Here is a 20,822-nt window from a genome sequence, read left to right as displayed (position 1 = left end):
ATATATGCATACTTATATATATATATACATATACATACTTATACACACCAATACATACTTATACACACATATACATACTTATACACACATATACATACTTATACATACATATTTATACATACATATTTATACATATATACACACATACATATTTATACATATATATATACATACATATTTATACATATATACATACATATTTATACATATTTATATATACATACATATTTATACATATATATATATTTATACACATATATATACATACATATTTATACATGTATACATATGCTTATACATATTTATATACAATACTTATACATATACTTATACACATATATAATTATATACACACACCTATATACTTATACACATTTATATTTATTTATACACATATATATTTATTTATACATATATTTATTTATTTATACACACACACACACACACACATATATATATGTTAACTTTAAAATCCAGAAAACAATATACTTATGCACACACATATACTTATACACACACACACACATATATATACTTATACATATATATATATATATATATACATATATTTATATTTATTTATACACACAAATATATATTTATTTACACACACACACACATATATATAATATATATAAAATAAAATATATATGTTAACTTTAAAATCCAGAAAACAAACAAGTGTTTCAAAGAAGAAACTACGACTGTGAACTTTGCTCTGGGAAACAAAGTCACCGTAGTCCACAAATAAGCCTATTCTTTCACACACATTGGGCAGAAGGATATACTATTGTTGTCCATTATTACTCAAATAATATATTCTAAGCTTGTCTTTGTATTAAGGAACATCAAACACAAAGTAAAAGTATGTTATTTACTTTTTGGATTGATCTAATCTAATGTAGAAGCCACTAAATTTCTGTTGCGGTCCGCTACAAAGAATTAATTGGAAACTAAGTGAAAAAATTCCAAATAAAATGCTATAAATAAACATGATTTTTTTTCTCGAACCATCACGATTTTTATCTCAAACTGTTAATGACTAAATGATTGAACACATTTCTTTTGTTATAACTTTATATTTCAAAGAGGTACATTCTTGAAGAAAAATTGTTTGACAAACCCTTTTTTCCTTTGGTAAATGAGGTGTATGTAACTTATGCCATTATGCAGATGAGACACAGACCCATATTAACATTGAATAAAATCCACAGAATTTTACGGTACGGAAAAAGTAATTCAGCCCACTGGGCTTGTGCTGGCTCTCACAAAGAGCCATTCATTTAATCCCCTTTCTCTGATTTTTATGAACAGCCTTTCATATTGTTCTTTGCCCATGCTAAGATTTGGTAACCACACAGACTGGGAATGTTTCAATCCCGCAACCTAACGGGAGAGACAACAAAAAATCTTAGTTCAGTTTAGGAAAGGATTATGGAAAACTTTTCTCCAGCCCCTGAAGGAAACCAAGCAAAGTGATTGTTCAAGGCATTGCCCTGAGGAATGAGTCAGCGAATGGCTGTCACTTATTTTCTTTAGCTGAAACAGGTACAATGTGTGTACATGTTATTTCTGTCTGCGAAGAACAGGGCCCTGTGTATTAATATATGTAGCTTCCAGTGAGGCAAATGCATCACATTGTGAGCCCGACTGACAAATTTAAATTGGCTGTCGGCTTAATCCTTAGCACGCTGAGGGTTATTTAGCAAATGTTGTCCAATTGCAGAATCACATCTAATGTTCAACACTGTGTTTTGAGCTTTGCAATCACCTGTTGGTTGGGTACGGTCTGTACCTCGTCCATTGCAAACAGAGGCTGGGACACGCTGAAGTAGGCCGTATGTCCCAAAGACTGGCAGTTGGTATCAAACAGCTGCCTGGTTTAAATTTCAAACAATGCTTGGTAGTTAACTGGCAGTCACCATCAATTGGTACATTGTCCATGGCAACGTCTCTACCAATCAGAGTCCACATGCCAACCAATCAGCACTCTCTTCTCATACAGTATAAATTGCTGTTTTTCCCTTATATAGGTATTCTTGCAAAGTCAAAAGGCTTCAACATTTCTCTTTGTAACTCATGACAAATCAAAAAGAATAATTTCTATACTCACAAACTTAAAAATAAAAGTGTGTGAAATGCTTTATTGTTATTTCATTATTATCGTTATCGTTGAAAGTATCACAAAGTGTATGATTATGGGTGTTACTTGAAGCATTCATGTTTACTTCAAACAGACAGAAAGAAAGCCAGTATGCGCAAAGCTAAATGTCGTGTAGTTTATTTTCTTCCACCAATCAGCCTTGCATATCATCAGAGGGATAATGTGCCTTTAATGTAATCAACACCAAAGTGTTGAGGTGCAAAATGTTTATATAAAAGGAGCACAGGGCAGGTAATGATATTCACTTACATGTCATAATTGCTCTTACAATCATTATGTCGTGTTTAATTTACCTGTCAGACAAGTCTTTGAGGTGTCAACTGCAGCATTTTTGAAAAATAATTTATCTTGCTGGGAAAGTTCAAAATCATTAAATTAAATCCAAACATGCTTGCACGGAGTCTTAAATATTCCATGTGACAAAATCTTAAAGGTAAAATCTGTCGGTGACAGACAGGCAAATTTAAATATATAAAATATTTCAGATGGCACAGTACATCAATGCTCCAGCATAGTGTATGAGGAGTAGTAGGATGAGGTTTCCCCACAAATTAGGTTCCCATCACTGGTTCTGTTGCCAGCAGAATCAGCAAGCTGACAATGGGTGCTCCTGAAGAGGGAGATTAATATCCTAATGTTAAAAAGTCACCTCAGTCTCAACAGCAGCTCTGGCTAGAGTCTAACAGCAGGTGCTTTAATAATTCATAGCAAGGGGGAAATAAAAATGTTTGCTGGCTGATCAGTTGCTCTATTACTTGCGTGAATGATGACTGAAATGATAAACATGCAAAGATATAAATTTAAAACTACTGTTAAATATTTCTTCAGGATACATAAGATATGCTATGGAGATAACAAGAGCTAGAATTTCTGCAGCAAAAGCATAAAAATACTTTGATTTAAGGTTTTGATTTCTCCAATATGTTATTTAACATCAGAAATTTAGAGCAAATTTTATGTCAGGCAGCGTCAAGTTTCATTTGCGCAAAATTAAAGCTGTCTTTTGGTTTCTTAGGGAGGAATTGTCCAGTCACGTTGGTGGCGGGCGTCATGGCGGGCATGAGCAGACAATATGGTGAGAAGGCCAAAAATTGGTTTTATACTGTCGTGAAACTAGTTTGCAATCACTCTCTCCACCCGTCAATGACAGGCCTTGTTTCTGACTGCCACATGTCGAGAACCTAATTTCAATACTTTTGCATCTCATTATAAGCCCTGCTCACCAGAGTCATTCCCCACATCAAATTTACTGCGCATATCAGTGTGACTTCAGAATGGCGTGCTTCACGACTGTTTGGACCAGTATTCCTCATGGTTCAAGCTAACAGTGCAGCCTTGCAGTATGGGTTAGGAGAATGACTGCACCTGAGCTTGCAGTCCAGTGGCCGAGAAGCTGCTGCCTATCAGTCAAGTGGAGTGGGGTGGAGGTGGGTGGGGTTTCAGACAGCCATGAAGCATACTCACACTGGCCATCCAAGTGGTGACCAGCATTCTCCAACATGCATGAAGGAGCCTTCAGATTTAACCAAAAGAGGTCCTTAGGATACATATGCTAATCCACGCAATTCTCTCTTTGATCTTGCAGGAGGAGAACATCAGGATCATGGAGCCCAGTGATTTAGCAGTATGCCTCATGGCTTACAGGGAGCAGAGAAAAAAGAAGAGTGAGGCAGAGGCACCTGACATGGCAAAGGGGGCAGCACCTTCCTCAAGATGGAGGGGCGGCAGGGCCCGCTGTGCACGCAGATGAAGATCCACAGAGAGTCGTTGCTCATTGATGCTTCACTAGATGCAGGATTTATAGATGCCGCTTGTCATTCCTGCAGATGGCTGAGAACCAGTGTCGCCAAAGACTGCACTTGTCCAAGGAACTAGTTGGTCACATAAGCCACCTGCTGCATGATTTGGCTCCAAGGTGACATGGAGGGCATCCACTGCCAGTGGCCATGAAAGTGGCTATGGTGCTCAATTTTTATGCCAGTGGCTCCTCCCAGGGCTCCACAGGTGACCTGTCTAGGATCTCACAAGCCTCCACGCACAAGTGTATTCAGGAGGTCACAGATGCCATTTCTATGAAGACACAGAACATTGTGCATGTTGCCTGGGATTGGGAAAATCAGGAAGGAAGAGCACTGGGATTTACGCAGATCTCAGGTTTCCCATAGGTGCAGGGTGCCATCGACTGCCCTCACGTGGCACTTAGATCTCCGTGGCAATAAGCAGTCAACTACGTCAACCACAAAGGCTTCCACTCGCTGAATGTTCAGCTGGTGTGCAACCACCATAAACACATCCTACAGGTCTGTGCACGATTCCCAGGGAGTGTCCACGACTCCAACATCCTTAGCAGATCTCAGATCCCTGACATCTACCATGATCCAGAGAGGCTGTAGACTTGGCTCCTTGGGGACAAGGGCTACCCACAAAGGATGTAGGTGATGATGCGGTGACCTCAGACTGCAGCAGAGAGATGGTATAACGAGGCTCATGCCGTGACCCGGACTTTGGTGGAACAAACAACAGGCAACGCGAAAATGAGGTTCCGGTGCCTCGACAGGTCCAGTGGAGCACTGTCCACTGAAGGCATTGTGCATCATCTTAGGTTGCTGCGTGCTTGTCATGAAGCTATTAATGTATATATCATTGGAAAATTTTTTTTTAAATAGTGGTTTAGTCTGTGGGTGTATCTTAATTGGATTAAAACCAGCTAGTGTGGGTGCTTTGATGTGTACAAGTTTTGAGGCATAAGAGAAGTAGAGTGCATTTGCATTTTTTTTGAATAGAGCATTCAAGAAGTGGGATGAAATCTGGGACCTAGCTAGCAGAGGCCAAACAATATGTTCATTTTACTAAGAAAATTGGTACTATGAAAGGGGTTTTATTATTCGAAGAGGTTGAGTTCAAGGGAACTGGTGATACAATGAGAATTTACATTCAATGAGCTGTTCTAGGTATAACAGACAGCAATAAAAACAGAAAATGCTAGAAATCAGCAGGTCTAACATCATCTGTGGAGAGAAAAACAGAGTTTACGTTTCGAGTCCGTATGACTCTTCTTCAGAGCTCTGTTTCAGATTTCCAGCCTCCGCAGTATTTTGCTTTTATAACAGACAGTAGTTTTGTGTGTGCAGAACAGAGGCATGTAACACCAAAGCCCTGTAAGCCTACCATTGTGTCTGCAAGGAACCAAACTGAAAGGAACCTAATTTTGAATTTGTAAGGTGAAAATGCTTTGCCTGGTGTCTGCTTATAAATCTATGGGTTGCTGCTGCCTTAGTGGAAATTAGTCTGGGAATTTGTTAAAAGTTATAATAGTAGTAATTTGTAGCCATGTGCGTATTGTAACTTAATAAAATGTTTCATTTAATTTAATATAAAAACTTCTAAGAACTGGTGGTCTAATTCCTGAATTTAGAGTTGCATCTCAAACATACCACTTATAAATATTTAGGTTATGACAGTTGTTTAAAGTTTCCCTCTGCGATTTTTAAATAACTCAGCTTTACCAACTGTTGTCTCATAACAGTGCTACACAACCTGGCACTGCAATGGGGGGAGGACCTGGCTGAGGAGGAGATGGAAGAGCTGCATCTCTCCTCCGATGAGGAAGATGTCAAAGGAGATGACGGTGATGAGGTCCTCAAAGGCGTGGATGCCAGCGATGAGGCCATCACACTAGCCAGGTGAAGCAGGTGCACTCGGGACGTCTTCAGAGCTGCAAGATTCGTGGAGGATGATGATGAGATGCAGTGAGGACAGTCCTGACATCCTCACCTTGCATCTGTGAACGTTTGACTCCTGTGTGACTAATGGCAATGCACATGCACTCAGTGCTCAAGCTGATGTCATGGAAATGCAGCGGAGGCCCCAATAGCCACTCGATTCCAGGATGATGATGACGACACGCAGTGAGAACACACCATAGATCTTCACATTGCCTTTGTGAATGTCTGACTCCTGTTTGGCTGAGGGCAGCTCGCTTGAGCGCTGTGATCAGGGTCTTATCATGGAGGCGTAGCGTGAAACTTTAAATGTGCCTGATCCTTTGTCAGCCTTCAGCACCTGTCCCTTTCAGGAGCACACCATCACCGGTCACAGATACTGAAGAGATGGGGAGCCAGCCCCAACTCAAAAGGTGCTGAGAACACACAGAGAGAATGCGAGAACTCTGTGATGCTTGCCCACGACATTCTGGCAGCAACGAAAGCACCATCGAGGTGCAGGCATCATTAATGTGTCCCCAGTGAGTGTGAAGCCAGATCATCACTTTGGTCTGATAGTTACATACCGCACAGGGAAGAGGCCCTGGACTGAGGTACGTGCCTTTATCTTGTGCAAGAACCAAGGTTTCACATCAGAGTGACACAAACACTGCTCATCATAACAAGGAGCCACAGTCAAGGAGACATTCTTAGGAGTTTATTTATAATAGTGAACAGAAGGTAGAAATGATTAACGCCTGTGCCCACACTGTGCAGCTACATCTTTTTAATGTTCCTAACACTGTCTTGGTGCTCCCCCGGCATCCACAGCCTGCTGACTATAATATGCCCTGTCTGTGATGACTTTGGCGTGCATCCTCTGGAGGGCTCCAGTCTGCTTTGGGTGTCCTGCTGTGGGCCAGCTGCATGCTCCTCGGTCTGTGGAGCTGGAGCTGTGGGGGCCAGAGGAAGAGGGGATTTGGATCGGCTTGACATTTCTGGAGTCACCTGGGTGGATGGCTCTGGGGTGTCGAACTGCTGGTCCTCTTCCATGTGTGTGCCCTATGGCTGCTGGCTGACTCCGTGAGGAGAAGGGGTAACTGGAGTGAAGTCAAGCTGGCCCGTACCCTCTTGTGCTTTCATCATTGGAGGCCAACTACAGCACCAGTGATGGAGTTCAGCCCGTGCAGCAGGACAGGACTGATGTCCTGGACCAAGGTCTCCATGGCTGCCGCCATCCTGCCAGTGTTGACCTCGGTACGTCGGCATGTTGGTGCAATCACCTCAGACTGAAGGCGGACGGGCTCCTCCGCCATCCCTTGCAAGCTGAAGAATGCATCAGACGTCCCTTCCTGATGCTCCCATGATTGTCTTTGCAGCTCCACCAACTGAGGGCCAAGTCCAGAGGCTCATCATCTGACCCAGACTCAGCAGATTCCTCGTCTCCAGCAGTCCTCCGAGTGCTGGCGACTAAGGACATCCCTGCCTCCGCCTCCTGTGGAACAGACTGCGTGCATGTTCACCAGATTGTGATCCTGAGGCTACTCTACATCTGAGTCACACCGAGGTGTGTGTTGCTGTGCTGGTGGAGGATGTGAGTGAGCACTGTGACAGGTCTTTAACGGTGCTGCCCTCAGGATCCTCATCCAAGGTGCTCTTGGTGCTGGGGTCGGGCTCAAGGTTGCCTGAAGGTGACATGTCAGATGTGTCTAGGAGAGGAAGTGGAGATTATTAGTGCTTGGCAGCCGCGTTGAACACAGAACAGTGGACTCAAAGTAGCATTGAGAGGGGTCATATGGTGCATGATCCTCACCTGAGTGTTCACCACAGACCTCACCACTGCTTCAAGAACGGTTGCGTCCTCTCTGGCCAGCTCCAAAGCTTGACTCTTGAACAGAGTGAGGACCTTGGTGTCCGCCACACCACCCCCAGTCTGGGACCTCTCCCGGTGATTGTGCTTGGTCTGCATAAAGACAGATAGAGAGAGTGTGAGCAAGGCGTATGCCAGGCCAAATAAGAAGGATGCCAGGCATGCATGTGTGCTGAGTGGAGCCATGGGCGGGATGAGGAGGCGATCTCCAGAAGAGATGAGGCCAGGTGGAGAGGTGAGGATGTGTGTAAGAGAGTGAGTGGTGATATCCCTTGAGTTGGCAGCGAGTGAGATGCCAGTGAATGTGAGCTTGTGAGCGGATGAGTTGAGGTTGATGAGATAGTTGACTTACCCTGGCGGCATGGATGAAATCACTCATCCATTTTCTGCACCGGATGGCCGACCTCTTGTGTGCAGCGTTGGCACTGACCATTCTGCTACTGCCTCCCAAGCTGGAGTGGTGAGCCAGAGCGTGGGTAAAGGACTTCGTGGTGGGCCTCCACGGCATCCAAAAGGGATCCCAGGAATGCATCACTGAATCAGGGGGTGACACTCTTCTTGGCTTTCAGGGTCATGTCTTCACTGAAGCAGTCTTGGGTTGCAAGCATTGAGAAGGGTGCGCGCAGCTGCATTTTAAATATGGCGCCCGGCATGAGGAAGTGGCGAGATAATTGCATAGCAGGGCAAGCGAAGGCCAGCGCCACTGATCCAGCGTGTTTCCTGTGACTGCATAATTTATGAGGCGGGAAGGCGACCACATGGCACGAAAACCTGCCATTGCGGCCGGCAGGTAAAACGTCTTTTTCCACGCCTGCAACTGCACTTAGTGCAATTCTGGGATGATTCCCCCCAAAGTCTTTAAGGGGTTAGTGAATCTTTGTCGTTTATTTATTCTTTGTCGTTTATTTATTAAGTTATTCAATTTAGTAAGTGAATCAATATCACTTCCGACCTTTAAATCATAAATGATGTAAAGCTGAGTTTATCTCTTTGGAAATTTGTCGCTAATTCAACACTCCTATTTTACATATAGGCGTTTCTTTAGCATTCATTTAACAGCTACATTTGCTGATGGTGGAATTCTTTCCTTAGTTTTCAATCAAATTACTTCTCCCTTCTATGGCAAAAGCTCCAATCTCAGAACTTCTGGCAATGATAAGAACCCATTTGACTGCTCAACTATAGATATTTTTCATCTTTGTTCTCACAATGTGGGAACACTGGCAAGGCAGCATTTGCTGCCCATTCCTTGTTGCCCTGTAGATTGCATAAGACAGACCACATTGAGATGGAAGGCTCCCTTTCCTGACGGACACCAGTGAACCAGTTGGGTTTTGATAACAATTCAGCAGCTATCACATTCATTCTTTCCTAGTGATAACTCTCAAATTACCAGGTTTTGTAATCCAATTTCATCACTCATCTGGGTTTCAGGTGCAACAATATACCTGAATATTGCTGAAAAAAGAGACACGCTGCTGAGGCTTTTCATCTGCCAAGTGACTATTTGAATGCTCTACCTCTTATAAAACACAAGCCCAGTCCAGGCAGGCCCTCAGCATTCGCTGCTATTGAGGGCCACAATGCAACCACAACTTCTGTGAAGTCTACTTATGCTCGAATCCAGAAGTTGTAGTTGTCCAGAAAGGCCTCCAGGCGAGCCCACGCTGAAGGGCCTGACAGTGTGTAAACTTGGGCCGATAGCCCAGTACTTAGCTTGATATTTACACTGATTTATTTAGGGCTACTCCTCACAGGCATACAGCCTACTCAGGGGTGCAGCCCTTTCAATCAGGAGGAGTGTCAAAACACTCCTGCACCCTCAGCAATTGCCCCCCCACCCCCCATCCCAGCGCCCTTCCCCCTCCCCACTATCCTAGCACCCTCCGTCCCCGCAACCCCCTCACTATCCCAGCAAACCCAGCTCTGCTCACACCCCCAGCTTTGATAACACCTAGCAACCCCACCCCACCACCCCGACTCTCACTCCTGGCGATGCCAGAAAAGAGCCAGGGAAGGGTGTGGGGAGAGGGGTGAGCAGAGCTGGGGGGGGTGGGGAGCAAAGCCAGGGTGTGGCACGGGGGAACTTGAATTAAAAGTAGAATAAAAGAAACATTTAAAATTATTAAAAACAACTAATAGAGTTAGTTACCTGTCATTGAGCTGAAACAGACCTCAAAGAGCATGTTTTCAGCTCATGACATCAAAAGAGGCACGGCTTCGCTGGAATTGCACCAGGCCAACAGGCCTCCATACTTACCTCATCAATGGATTCACTCTGCAGGCAGGAGAGTAATTCCCACTGCAGCCTATGTAAAAGGTAAGAACGCAGCTTTAAATGAGATTGGTGGCGAACTGGAGACTTAATATTTAGGGTACTTTTACATTACAATTGGAACAAAGTTGCAAAGCACTTTGTGGAATGCATCTGATGTCAGCGTCTGACAAGCTATGGGGACAAAACAGAGTTCCTGAAGCAGGGACACTCTCTCCAGTTGGCTTCAAAGTCAGTTCGCTCCTTCAAAACAAACATGCACTCCACAAGTTATCAACAGTGCAAAGCTGAAATTGCTTTACACCAACATCAAACTTATAGTGTGAATGCAATGTCAAAGTATAACATTTCAAAATGATCTGTACAATATTTTTTCCATTATGAACATTATACACGGAGGAAAAAATTGTAGTTGAAGCAATACAAATAGCTTTAAAAAATTTCATTTGGTAATCATCCCAAAGACAAAATATTCCTATTGGGAATGTGAAAACAAACTGGTCATTTAAATTGGCACTTTTAGGTACCAACCTACTGTATTTCTCTTAATTGATTGAAATCACTGTTAGGATGCAATCCTTCAGGAGGATTTTAAAGTTGAACTTCTGCAATGTTTTGTTTATTGTCATTTTATGTTTTAAAAGAAGGGCGTTAACATATTTGTTTTAGTTAAAGTTGCTTTGGGAATTTTTTTCTTCTGCAATCATATTCTTTTCAAATAAAAACTGGTTTAATACCAAATTATATACATCTACCAGTAACAGAATGCAAGCATCTCATGCAGTTATTGCTTTCAGCTTACTGAAGTTTGGTAGATGATATGGAAGAGGGCAAGTGCTTTCCATTTACATCATTCAAAATAAACCCTGTATCCAACATGGCACAGCTCTACCTTTTGAGGTGGGCCCCCAAACCCGAGTAGCAAAATAAACAGCTGCCATCAAAATGTTTATTTTCAGACTAAATACAATCTTAATTGCAGGCTCAGTCAACACAAACCGGCTCCCTCCACAACCCAAACCATGCCCAGGAATGAAAGCAGGTCAAAGACAAGGGGTAATGCTCTAACAACAGCATCCACTGCCTAACGAGCTAATTAGGAAAATGACCCCACCAAGCAGTTGTACCATCTCTCCCCTTAGCCCAAATGAACGCTGGAGACAAGAGCAAATCCTATTAATTTGCATCAGCCACACTCCATGCTATGTCACCCACAAATCAAACCAAAACATGGAATGGAATTTCAAAATATTTACATGAAAGTAAATTTCTGAAAATTCAAATGAATATGACTAGATATTTGTCAGACAATTGTTAATCAGTCTAGAAGTTCAGCTGATAAACAATCTATTTGACTAGATTATTGCCTTGCATCATAGTGTTATGTATGAAGACTTATGTGACATGATATACAAAAGGTAGACTTTAAAGACAGACACAGAAGAACCTTAGACAAAGGGTGTGTAATACAGATCAGCAAATACTTCAGAAATTAGGTTGGATCAGCTTCGTGAAACAGAATGGGAGTTTCCATCCTGCAAGTGTTTTTGTTCAAACCAACGCTATACTATTTTTTTTAACCTTCTGAAGGAAGGATGATACAATACCAAGCATCATTAAAAAAAATTCCACATGCTCTGCATCATTGCCAGTATAAACATTTATATTGGCAATGCTTGAGATTCAATACATTTCTTTGCTGCACCAAAACCTCCTTCAGATCAGGACATTTATTTCACATTATTAAAATGTCATTTTATCCGAAAAGAAATCTGTTACAGATCCTGTAGGGTGACTGAATTAAGTTACTAGAGAGAACATCTGGAATATAAATATCCAGGAAGAAGTTTTTGGAAGATAGGTCATCCCCTTCATCTGCACTGAAACTTATGGAACGCATTTTCCCACATTCTGTTCCTTCACACACCCCTTTTACATCTGCAATACATTTTCTCATTTCAGGCACTATTCATGAAGGAATCTGGATTTTTTCTGATCTCTAATTATGACAAAATACATAGATTGGTTTCAGCACAGATACTGAAGATTATACCCACGTAAACTTAAAATGAGGACAAGTCAATTCCACTTGCTTGACAGGTATAAACAGGCGGGGGTTTCTTCAGGGGCTTGCTTGCTCTAATTTATCAATGTTTGAAGATTTCCTGTTGCACCGCAATCTGATATATACACATACATGTGATAGCCTGATTCAGCATTTGTTAAGGTCATACTGAAATTTATAAAGTCACAATGTTGTGTGTGTTACTTGCCAAATAATAAGTGTTGATATCAAAACTTTATCCCATCTTACTGTAAGATAACAGCTGGCACCGACTGGTGCTGTTAAAACCCTTTTGGCTGGACAATAAGTAGAGTAACCTTTCGCTGTACACTGATACATTGTTGCTGTGCATAGAAGCTGCACTATTTATAACTCGCTGATTAATGGGGGGAAAAGAATGCAGAACACCCTCAGGATTGCACTTTTTTTCTGCATGGTTCCCGAAGGAAGCTTTAAACAGAGTGGTTACTGTGTGCAGAATACAGAATTGAGTTTGTGACTCTTACAATGCTTTGCTGTGCTGTGCAAAAGTGCTTACAGTTCCTGTTCATTTTAGCAGCGTTTAAATCAGGAGTTATAAACAGAAGTCTTGACAGAATGAGATACTACTGTTCTCTCGTCATTTTGATTCTCAATCATTTACCTTATTAACAATGGTGGATGAACATACTGATGTGAAAAGCAGGTCTTGGTATTAAACAGAGGAGAAGCCAGTTGCAGACAATACATCAAGTCAAACAAGATGTAAGCATTTAAGAATGTCAGCTAAATATTTCTTTAAAGGAATCCGGAACCGTAAAAATTTCTGCACAGCTGGGATTTGGGTAAAAAAAGGCATATTCAAGAGCAAGGCTCCCATTCCCAAAACAATTTCTTTGTTGGTAATTTGCATTTTGCGTTGGTATTCCCTCAGTTGGTAGCGTCATACAACTTACTCAAAATGGTAATCAACAGGGGTTTGGATCTATGGTTTATCTGGTTATACTTGGTTAAACAAGATGAAAATTCACATGAATAAAGAGCTCACCATTTGGGCTGGGACTTGTTCCATTTTGGCAGCTGGGGTTCCTGGACGTGGGTAAAACTGATTGATGAACAGGCTTGGAAATTTGTACTCCTGAACTAATTTCACAGTTTCTTGGAAGTCCGCTTCTGTCTCACCAGGAAAGCCACAGATAATGTCTGTGGCAATTGTAATCCCTGGCACCCTGAGTGAAAAGATGAAAATTTAGATTAAAAATTGATGTTTTTTTTAATAAAAACTGCTAAAGTGTTCACTGCATCATTTATCATGCGCTAAAGGCACAGAATCCCTACTTAACAGAGCAACGGTCAAAATAGTCAATCAAACCTACATATTTATATGATTCTGTCTGGTCAGGGCAATTATGCATCATTAAATCATTTGAACAAACGCAAGAAATAACAAAAATTTGGATTACCTATCTTGTAGGGTTGCCGTCATTCTGAGTACAACTGTCCTCTACATACCAATGGAATCTTCTATTAGAAGATTACCATTTTCTCATTCTTCCTTTTTCTCATAAATGTTGTAAAACATCCAATCCTACTCATGCTAATTAACCTACATTTTGGGAAACCAAGTGCTGCAACAGCTTGTTTTTTTCCCCTTTTTTTGGTTTGTTCATGGTATGTTAGCGTCACTAGCAAAGACACTAGTTGTTACTCATCCCTAACTGCCCTTGAGAAGGTGCTGGTGAGCTGCCTTCTTGAAACACATGGGGTCAATGTGGCGTAGTGTCAGGGAGGGAGTTTCAGGATTCTGACCCAGCAACAGTGAAGGAGTGGCATATAATTCCAAATCAGGGTGGTGTGTGGCTTGCGAATTTGCACGTACTGGTCCACCCATATGCCTGATGCCGTTGTCCCGATGCCGGGTTTGGAAGGTGCTGTCGAATGAGGCTTGGAAAGGTGTTGCAGTACATCTTGTAGATGGTATACGCTGCAGCCACTGTGTGCCGGTGGTGGAGGAAGTGAATGCTTACAGGTGGTAGATGGAGTGTCGGTCAAGCGGGCAGGTGTCGAGCTTACTAAGTATTGTTGGAGCTTCACTCATCCAGGCTAGTGGACAGCATTCCATCACATTCCTGACTTGTGCCTTATAGATTGTGAAAAGGCTTTGGGGAATCAGGGTGTGAGTTACTTGCCACAGGATTCCCAGCTGCTCTTGTAGCCACATTATTTATATGACTGATCCAGTTAAGTTTCTGGTCAATGGCAACTGCCAGGGTGTTGATGGTGGGGGATTTAGCAATGGTAATGCTGTTGAACATCATGGGGAGATGGTTAGATTCTCCCTTGTTGGTGATAGTCTTGCCTGGCACTTGTGTTGTGCGAAATGTTATTTGCCATTTATCAGACCAAGCCTGAATGTTGTCCAGATTTTACTGCCTATGGACACAGATTAGTACATTGTCTGTGGAGTCATGATTGATGCTGAACACTGTGCAATCATCAATGAACATCACCACTTCTGGCCTTATGGCTGAGGGTAGGTAATTGATGAAACAGCTGAAGATGGTTAGGCCTAGGATATACTTCTCTGAGGAACCCCTGAAGTAATGTCTTGGGACTGAGATGATTGGCCTCCAATAACCACAGCCATCTTCTTTTGTGCTCCAACCAGTGGAGATTTTCCCCAATTCTCATTGACTTCAATTTTGCTAGGGGCCCTTGATGCTACACTCGGTCGAGTAGAAACAAAGAAATCTTGAAAATAGGAGTAGGAGCAGGAGTGGGTCATTCGACCCTTCAAGCCTGCTTTACCATTCAATATGATCATGGCTGATCCTCTATCTCAACGCCATACTCCTGCGCTCTCCCCATTCCCCTTGATGCCTTTAGAGTCCAAAAATCTATTTCCTTCTTAAATATATTCAGTAACTTGGCCTCCACAGCCTTCTGTTGTAGAGAATCCCATAGGTTCACCATTCTCTGAGCGAAGAAGTTTCTCCTCATCTCAGTCCTAAATGGTCCACCCCATATCCTGAGACTGTGACCCCTTGTTCTAGACCCACCAGCCAGAGGAAATATCATCCCTGCATCCAGTCTGTCCATCTCTGTCAGGATTTTATACGTTTCAATGAGATCCCCTCTCATTCTTCTAAACTGCAGCTTTATACAGACCTAGTCAATCCAATCTCTCCTCATACGACAACCCTGCCATCCCAGGAATCAGTCTGGTGAACCTTTGCTGCACTCCCTCTATGGTAAGTATATCCTTCCTTAGGTAAGGAGGCCAAAACTAGAATACACCAGGCATGGTCTCACCAAGGCCTTGTACAGCTGCAGTAAGACATCCCTGCCCCTGTACTGAAGTGCGCAATGAAAGCCAACATACCTTTTGCCTTCTTAACTGCTTGCTGCAACTGCATGCTTGCTTTCAGTGACTGGTGTACAAGGACACCCAGGTCCTTTTGTACATCAACATTTCACAATCTACCACCATTTGAATAATACTCTGCCATTCTGATTTTCTTACTTCGCACTTATCATGTTATATTGTATCTGCCATGTATTTGCCCACTCACTCAACCTGTCTAAATTGCCTTGAATCCTCTTAACACTCTCCTCATCGCTCACATTCCCACCAAGTTTCATGTTGTCAGCAAACTTGAAAATATTACATTTGATTCCCTCATCCAAATCATTCATAAATATTGTGAATAGCTGAGGCCCAAGCACAGATCCCTGTGGTACCCCACTAATCACCGTCTGCCACTCTGAAAAAGACGCATTTATTCTGACTCTGTTTCCTGTCTGCTAACCAGTTCTCAATCTATGCCAATATATTACCCTCAATCCCATGTGCTTTAATTTTACACACAAACCTTTTAAGCTATCTTGATGTCAAGGGCAGTCACTCTGACCTCACCTCTGGAATTCAGCTCTTGTGTCCATATTGCGCCCCTGGTGGGACACATACTGAGCATCTGTAAGTGTCACCTGATAGCTCTGTTGATGACACCTTCCATCACTGCTGATAATTGAGAGTAGACTGATGGGTTGGTAATTGGCTGGATTGGTTTTGTCCTAACTTTTGTGAACAGGACATATCTAGGCAAATTTCCACATTGTTGGGTAAATGCTAGTGTTGTAGCTGTATTGGACAGTTTGGTTGGGGGCATGACTAGTTTAGAGCACAAGTTTTCAGTGCTACAGACGAGACACTGTCAGGGTCCATGGCCTCTGCTGTACCCAGTGCCTTCAGCCACTTCTTGACATCACATGGAGTGAAGTAAATTGGCTGAAGAGTGCCACTTTTGATGCTGGTGACCTGGTCGAGTTGGATCATTCACTCAAATTCTGACCGAAGATGGTTGCAAATGCTTCAGACTTTTCTTTGAAACATACAGGTCTGGCTCCCTCATCATTGAGGACGGGGTTGATTATGGAGCTTACTCTTCTGGTTAGTTGTTTAATAGTCCACCATCACTCATGACTGGATATGGTCAGACTGCAGAGCTCTGATCTAGTCCCTCAGTTGTGTGATCACTTTGCTCCACTTTTCTGTTTTTCCTACCAAAGTGGATGACTTCACGCTTATTCAGCTTAAATTCCATCTGCCAAGTTCTTGCCCATTCACTTAGCCCGTCCAAATACCCTTGATGCCTCCTTGCATCCTCCTCACAACACACATTCCCAGCTAGTTTAATGTCATCAGCAAATTTGGAAATATTACATTTGGTCCCCTCATCCAAATCATTTATAAAGGTTGTGAACAGCTGTGGCTCCAGCACTGATCCTTGTGGTGCCCCATTGATTACTGCCTGCCATCCTGAGGATGACCCATTTATTTCTATTCTTTGTTTTCTGTCTGTTAACCAATTCTCAATCCCTACCAGTATATTACCCCAATCCCATGTGCTCCAATTTTGTTTACTAGCCTTCTGTGTGGGACCTTATTGAAAGCCTTCTGAAAATCAAAATACACCACATCCACAGGTTCTCCTTTATCAATGCTACAGGTAGGATCATCAAAAAACTTCAACAGTTTGTCAAACATGATTTCCCTTTCATAAATTCATGTTGACTCTGCCCTATCATATCATTATTTTCCAAGTGTCTAGTTAGCACATCCTTTTCCAAGCATCCAGTTACCACATTCAGTGCACAGTGGAAGTGCCACACAACACATGCAGGGTATCCTCAGTGTGTAGATGGGACTTTGTCTTGACAAGGCTGGTGCAGTGGTCACTCCTACCAATACTGTCATTGACAGAGGCGTCTACGACAAGCTCAATGTTCAACACCAAAAGCATTGCCCTGAGGAAAGAGTCAGCAAATGGCTGTCACTTATTTTATTTAGCAATGCCTTGACCAATCAGGATCAAAGTGCTTGGTTTAAATTTCAAACAATGCTTGGCAGTTAAGTGTCAGTCACCATCAGCGGTGCATTCTCCATGGCAAAGCCACTTGCCAACCAATCAGAACTCTCTTCACATACAATATAAATTATCGTTTTTCCCCCTATATAGGTATTCTTGTGAGTGCCCTAATGAGCGCAAGATGAAAAGCTTAGACATGTCTGTTTTTTTACCAATTGACTCTGGACCTAAATCAGTCTTATGGCATAATGTTAAACATGGGCATGGAAACCTCCAGCTGATTAGCGCCTGCTGCCCTCTGTCAGCTGAGCAACACCACTGAGGGTTGCAAGGGCACAGAACATACTCTGGTAGGGGCTTCAATGTTTAACACCAAGAGTGGCTCAAGAGCATCACTACTGACCAAGCTGACTGAGTCCTGAAGAATATATCTGCCAGACTGGGCCTGCAGCAGGTGGTGAGCGAACCAACTAAAGTGAAAAACCAATGTGACCTTGCCCCCCCCGCCCCCCCAAGTCACCATCAGTGGTGCACTCTCCATGGCAACACCACTTCCCACCCAACCAGCACTCTCTTCACATACAATATAAATTGTTTTTTTCCCCTTATATTGATATTCTTGAGAGTGTCTTGATGAGTGCAAGACAAAAAGCTTAAACATGTCTCTTTTTTCAGCAATACTCAAGTTCTGTACTATCAAATGACTATCTAGAGTCAATGTTAAGGACTCCCAAGGCCACTCCATCCCGATACCACTGTGCTGCTACCTCTGGTTGGTCTGTCCTGTTGGTGGGACAAGACATAACCAGGAATGGTGATGGAGGAGTTTGATGCATTGGCTGTAAGGTATGATTTGGTGAGTGTGACAGGGCGCTGGTTGGCTTGACCATGGGGGACACACTCAATTTTGGCACAAGTCTCAATATTATATGCCACAATTAATATAGGAGAATTCTCAATGAATGATTAGTGGAAAGATTTCATTGTGAGACAGAGGGCCTTCTTGTTTTCATTCTTATTTGAATATAGCCCATGTCTTACAGAGTGCAAGAAGGCTTTCAGAGAATGCTATCACATCAATGCCAAGAACTTTCAAAGGTAATATGCTTGGAAACTTTATGGAATGTGAGACACCTGTTCCACTGATGTTAGTTGTTTCTATTTTAGGGTCGTAAAATGTAACACTTCGGACTATATGGACATCTAAGATGACTTGAGAACACAGGACTTTTGTTGTCAAACTTGATTTAGCAACTATCAATACAATAATACATAGACTTAAACATTAAATGGATTATGGAACAAAAATACAAAAGTAGAAAAAGAATACTCAAGAAAATTTAAAGAGGTTGTGTAACAAAGAAGGAAAAAGATGGAGTGAAAAATATAAAAATTGCAGGACTGGAGAAAGAACAATGGTGTGGGAATAGTTTGATAGCTCTTTGAAAGAGCCAGTGCAGGCACACTGGGCTGAATGGCCTCTTTCTGTGCTTTATATGGCTTTGGGAATTCCACAAAACAAATCTGAAAAAGAATTGAAGTTGCAACGTATAGGATGACTCATGTAATCTCATACTGCAGTCATAGGTCGAAAAGCTGCTGATTCACATTATATTGTGATATGAAAAAATTCTGGCATGTTTACAGGTGAAACTCAGGTTAATTATGTAGAGCTGAGTAGATTCATTGTGAAGAGCTGAAGTGTCTCTGCCTGATCAATGAACAATGTTAGAAAACAAACTCCACTAGATCATAATCTCCAAAGCTGCAAATTTTCCATGTTGAATTCAGAGCAGTGCAACATCTATGTAACTGAGCTGCACCATCTCCAGGTCAATCGTTTGATGAAAGTAAATGAGGGCAATACAGTTGATGTGGTATATTAGGACTTCCAAAAGGTGTTTGCTAAAGTGTCACATAACAGGCTTGTCAGCAAAGTTGAAACCCAAGGAATAAAAAGGACAGTGGATATGGAGTAAGCTGAATGACAGGAAACAGAGTGTCATGGTGAACAGTTGTTTTTCAGACTGAAGGACAATAAGTATATCGAGGAATTTTCAAAGGGGTCAGTATTAATACCACTGCTTTTCTTGATCTATATTTATGACACAGGTTTGGGTGTGCATGCCTCAGTTTCAATACTTGGAAGTATTATGAACTGCAAGGAGGATAGTGACGGACTTCAAGAGGACATAGGCTGGTGGAATGTGCGGACATGTGAAATTTAATGCTGGGAAGTGTGAAGTGACACATTTTGCTCGGGAGAATGAGAGGAGAGGCAATGTGAAATAAAGAGTACAATTCTAAAAGGGGTGCAGCAGGAACAGAGACACTTGGGGATACATGCGCACAAATTGCTGAAGTGGCAGGGCAGCTTGAGAAAGTGGTTAATAAAGCACATGGGATCCTGGGTTTGAGACATAGCACACAAAAGCAAGGAAGTTACGGTAAGCCTTTATAAAATACTGATTCAGCCTCAACTGGAGCAGTGTGTCCAATTCTGAGCACCATACTTTAGAAAGGATGTGAAGGCATTGGAGAGGGTGCAGAAACGATTTGTGAGAATGGTTCTGGGAATGAGTGACTTCAGTTACATGAACAGATTGGCGAAGCTGGGACTATTTTCCTGAAAGAAGGCTGATACGAGATTTGATAAAGGTGTACAAAATCATGAGGGGTTTGGACAGAACAGGTATGGAGAAACTGTTCCAATTGGCAGAAGGGTCTAGAACCAGGGGACACTGATTAAAAGTGATTGGCAAAAAAACCAGAGGCAACATGAGGATTTTTAGGATCAGATATGCACTACCTGAGAATGTGGTGGAGGCTGATTCAATTGTGGTCTTCAAAAGGGAATTGAATAATTGTCTGAAGAGAAAAAAACTGCAGAGCTACGGGAAAAAAACAGGGGGGTAGAACTATCTGAGTTCCTCTTGCAGAGAGCTGACATGTACACAATGGGCTGAATGACCTCCTCCTGTGCTGTAATCATTCTATGATTTAGGCATAATTTATTTTTATTAACTTTTTTTCTTGGTTTGTACACTACAGGCAATTTATAATAAAAGGCAACAGACAGGAGATGGGCACACCCTTTCAGAAAATGCACAATACTAGGTTAATAATGAAGAAAAATGGAAGGTTTTACAATCTTGTACACAAAAGTCAGTTAATATACACCATCATTAACAATTCGCATTTATATTTATCTTTAACATAGTAAAATGACCTAAGGCACTTAGTCATGAAAACAAGTACATTGAGAAAAGTAATTTAGTCCATCTCATTCATTTTTCGTAGAAAACCATGAGTCCCCCATCATAGCAGCTAACTGCCTCCTAAATAAATTCAGAGGTTATTTTGCTCAACTACCCTAGCACCTCTGAGTCAAGTTGTGGA

General features: G+C 42.1%; 1 protein-coding gene across 5 annotated transcripts in view; it reads right to left on the bottom strand.

Annotated features, from left to right (window-relative positions):
* Positions 1-20,822, bottom strand: part of cdkal1 (CDK5 regulatory subunit associated protein 1-like 1) — a 947,238-nt gene that overhangs the window by 222,970 nt on the left and 703,446 nt on the right. For all 5 annotated transcript variants that reach the window (XM_078539307.1, XM_078539304.1, XM_078539306.1 and 2 more), the window contains one exon: positions 13,103-13,283. In XM_078539307.1, the coding sequence (XP_078395433.1) occupies positions 13,103-13,283 (181 nt within the window). The remainder of the gene's footprint in view (positions 1-13,102; positions 13,284-20,822) is intronic.

The sequence above is a fragment of the Cetorhinus maximus genome, chromosome 3 (assembly GCF_964194155.1).
Source record: "Cetorhinus maximus chromosome 3, sCetMax3.hap1.1, whole genome shotgun sequence".
Lineage (NCBI taxonomy): Eukaryota > Metazoa > Chordata > Chondrichthyes > Lamniformes > Cetorhinidae > Cetorhinus > Cetorhinus maximus.
This window is presented reverse-complemented; position numbering and strand designations above follow the sequence as displayed.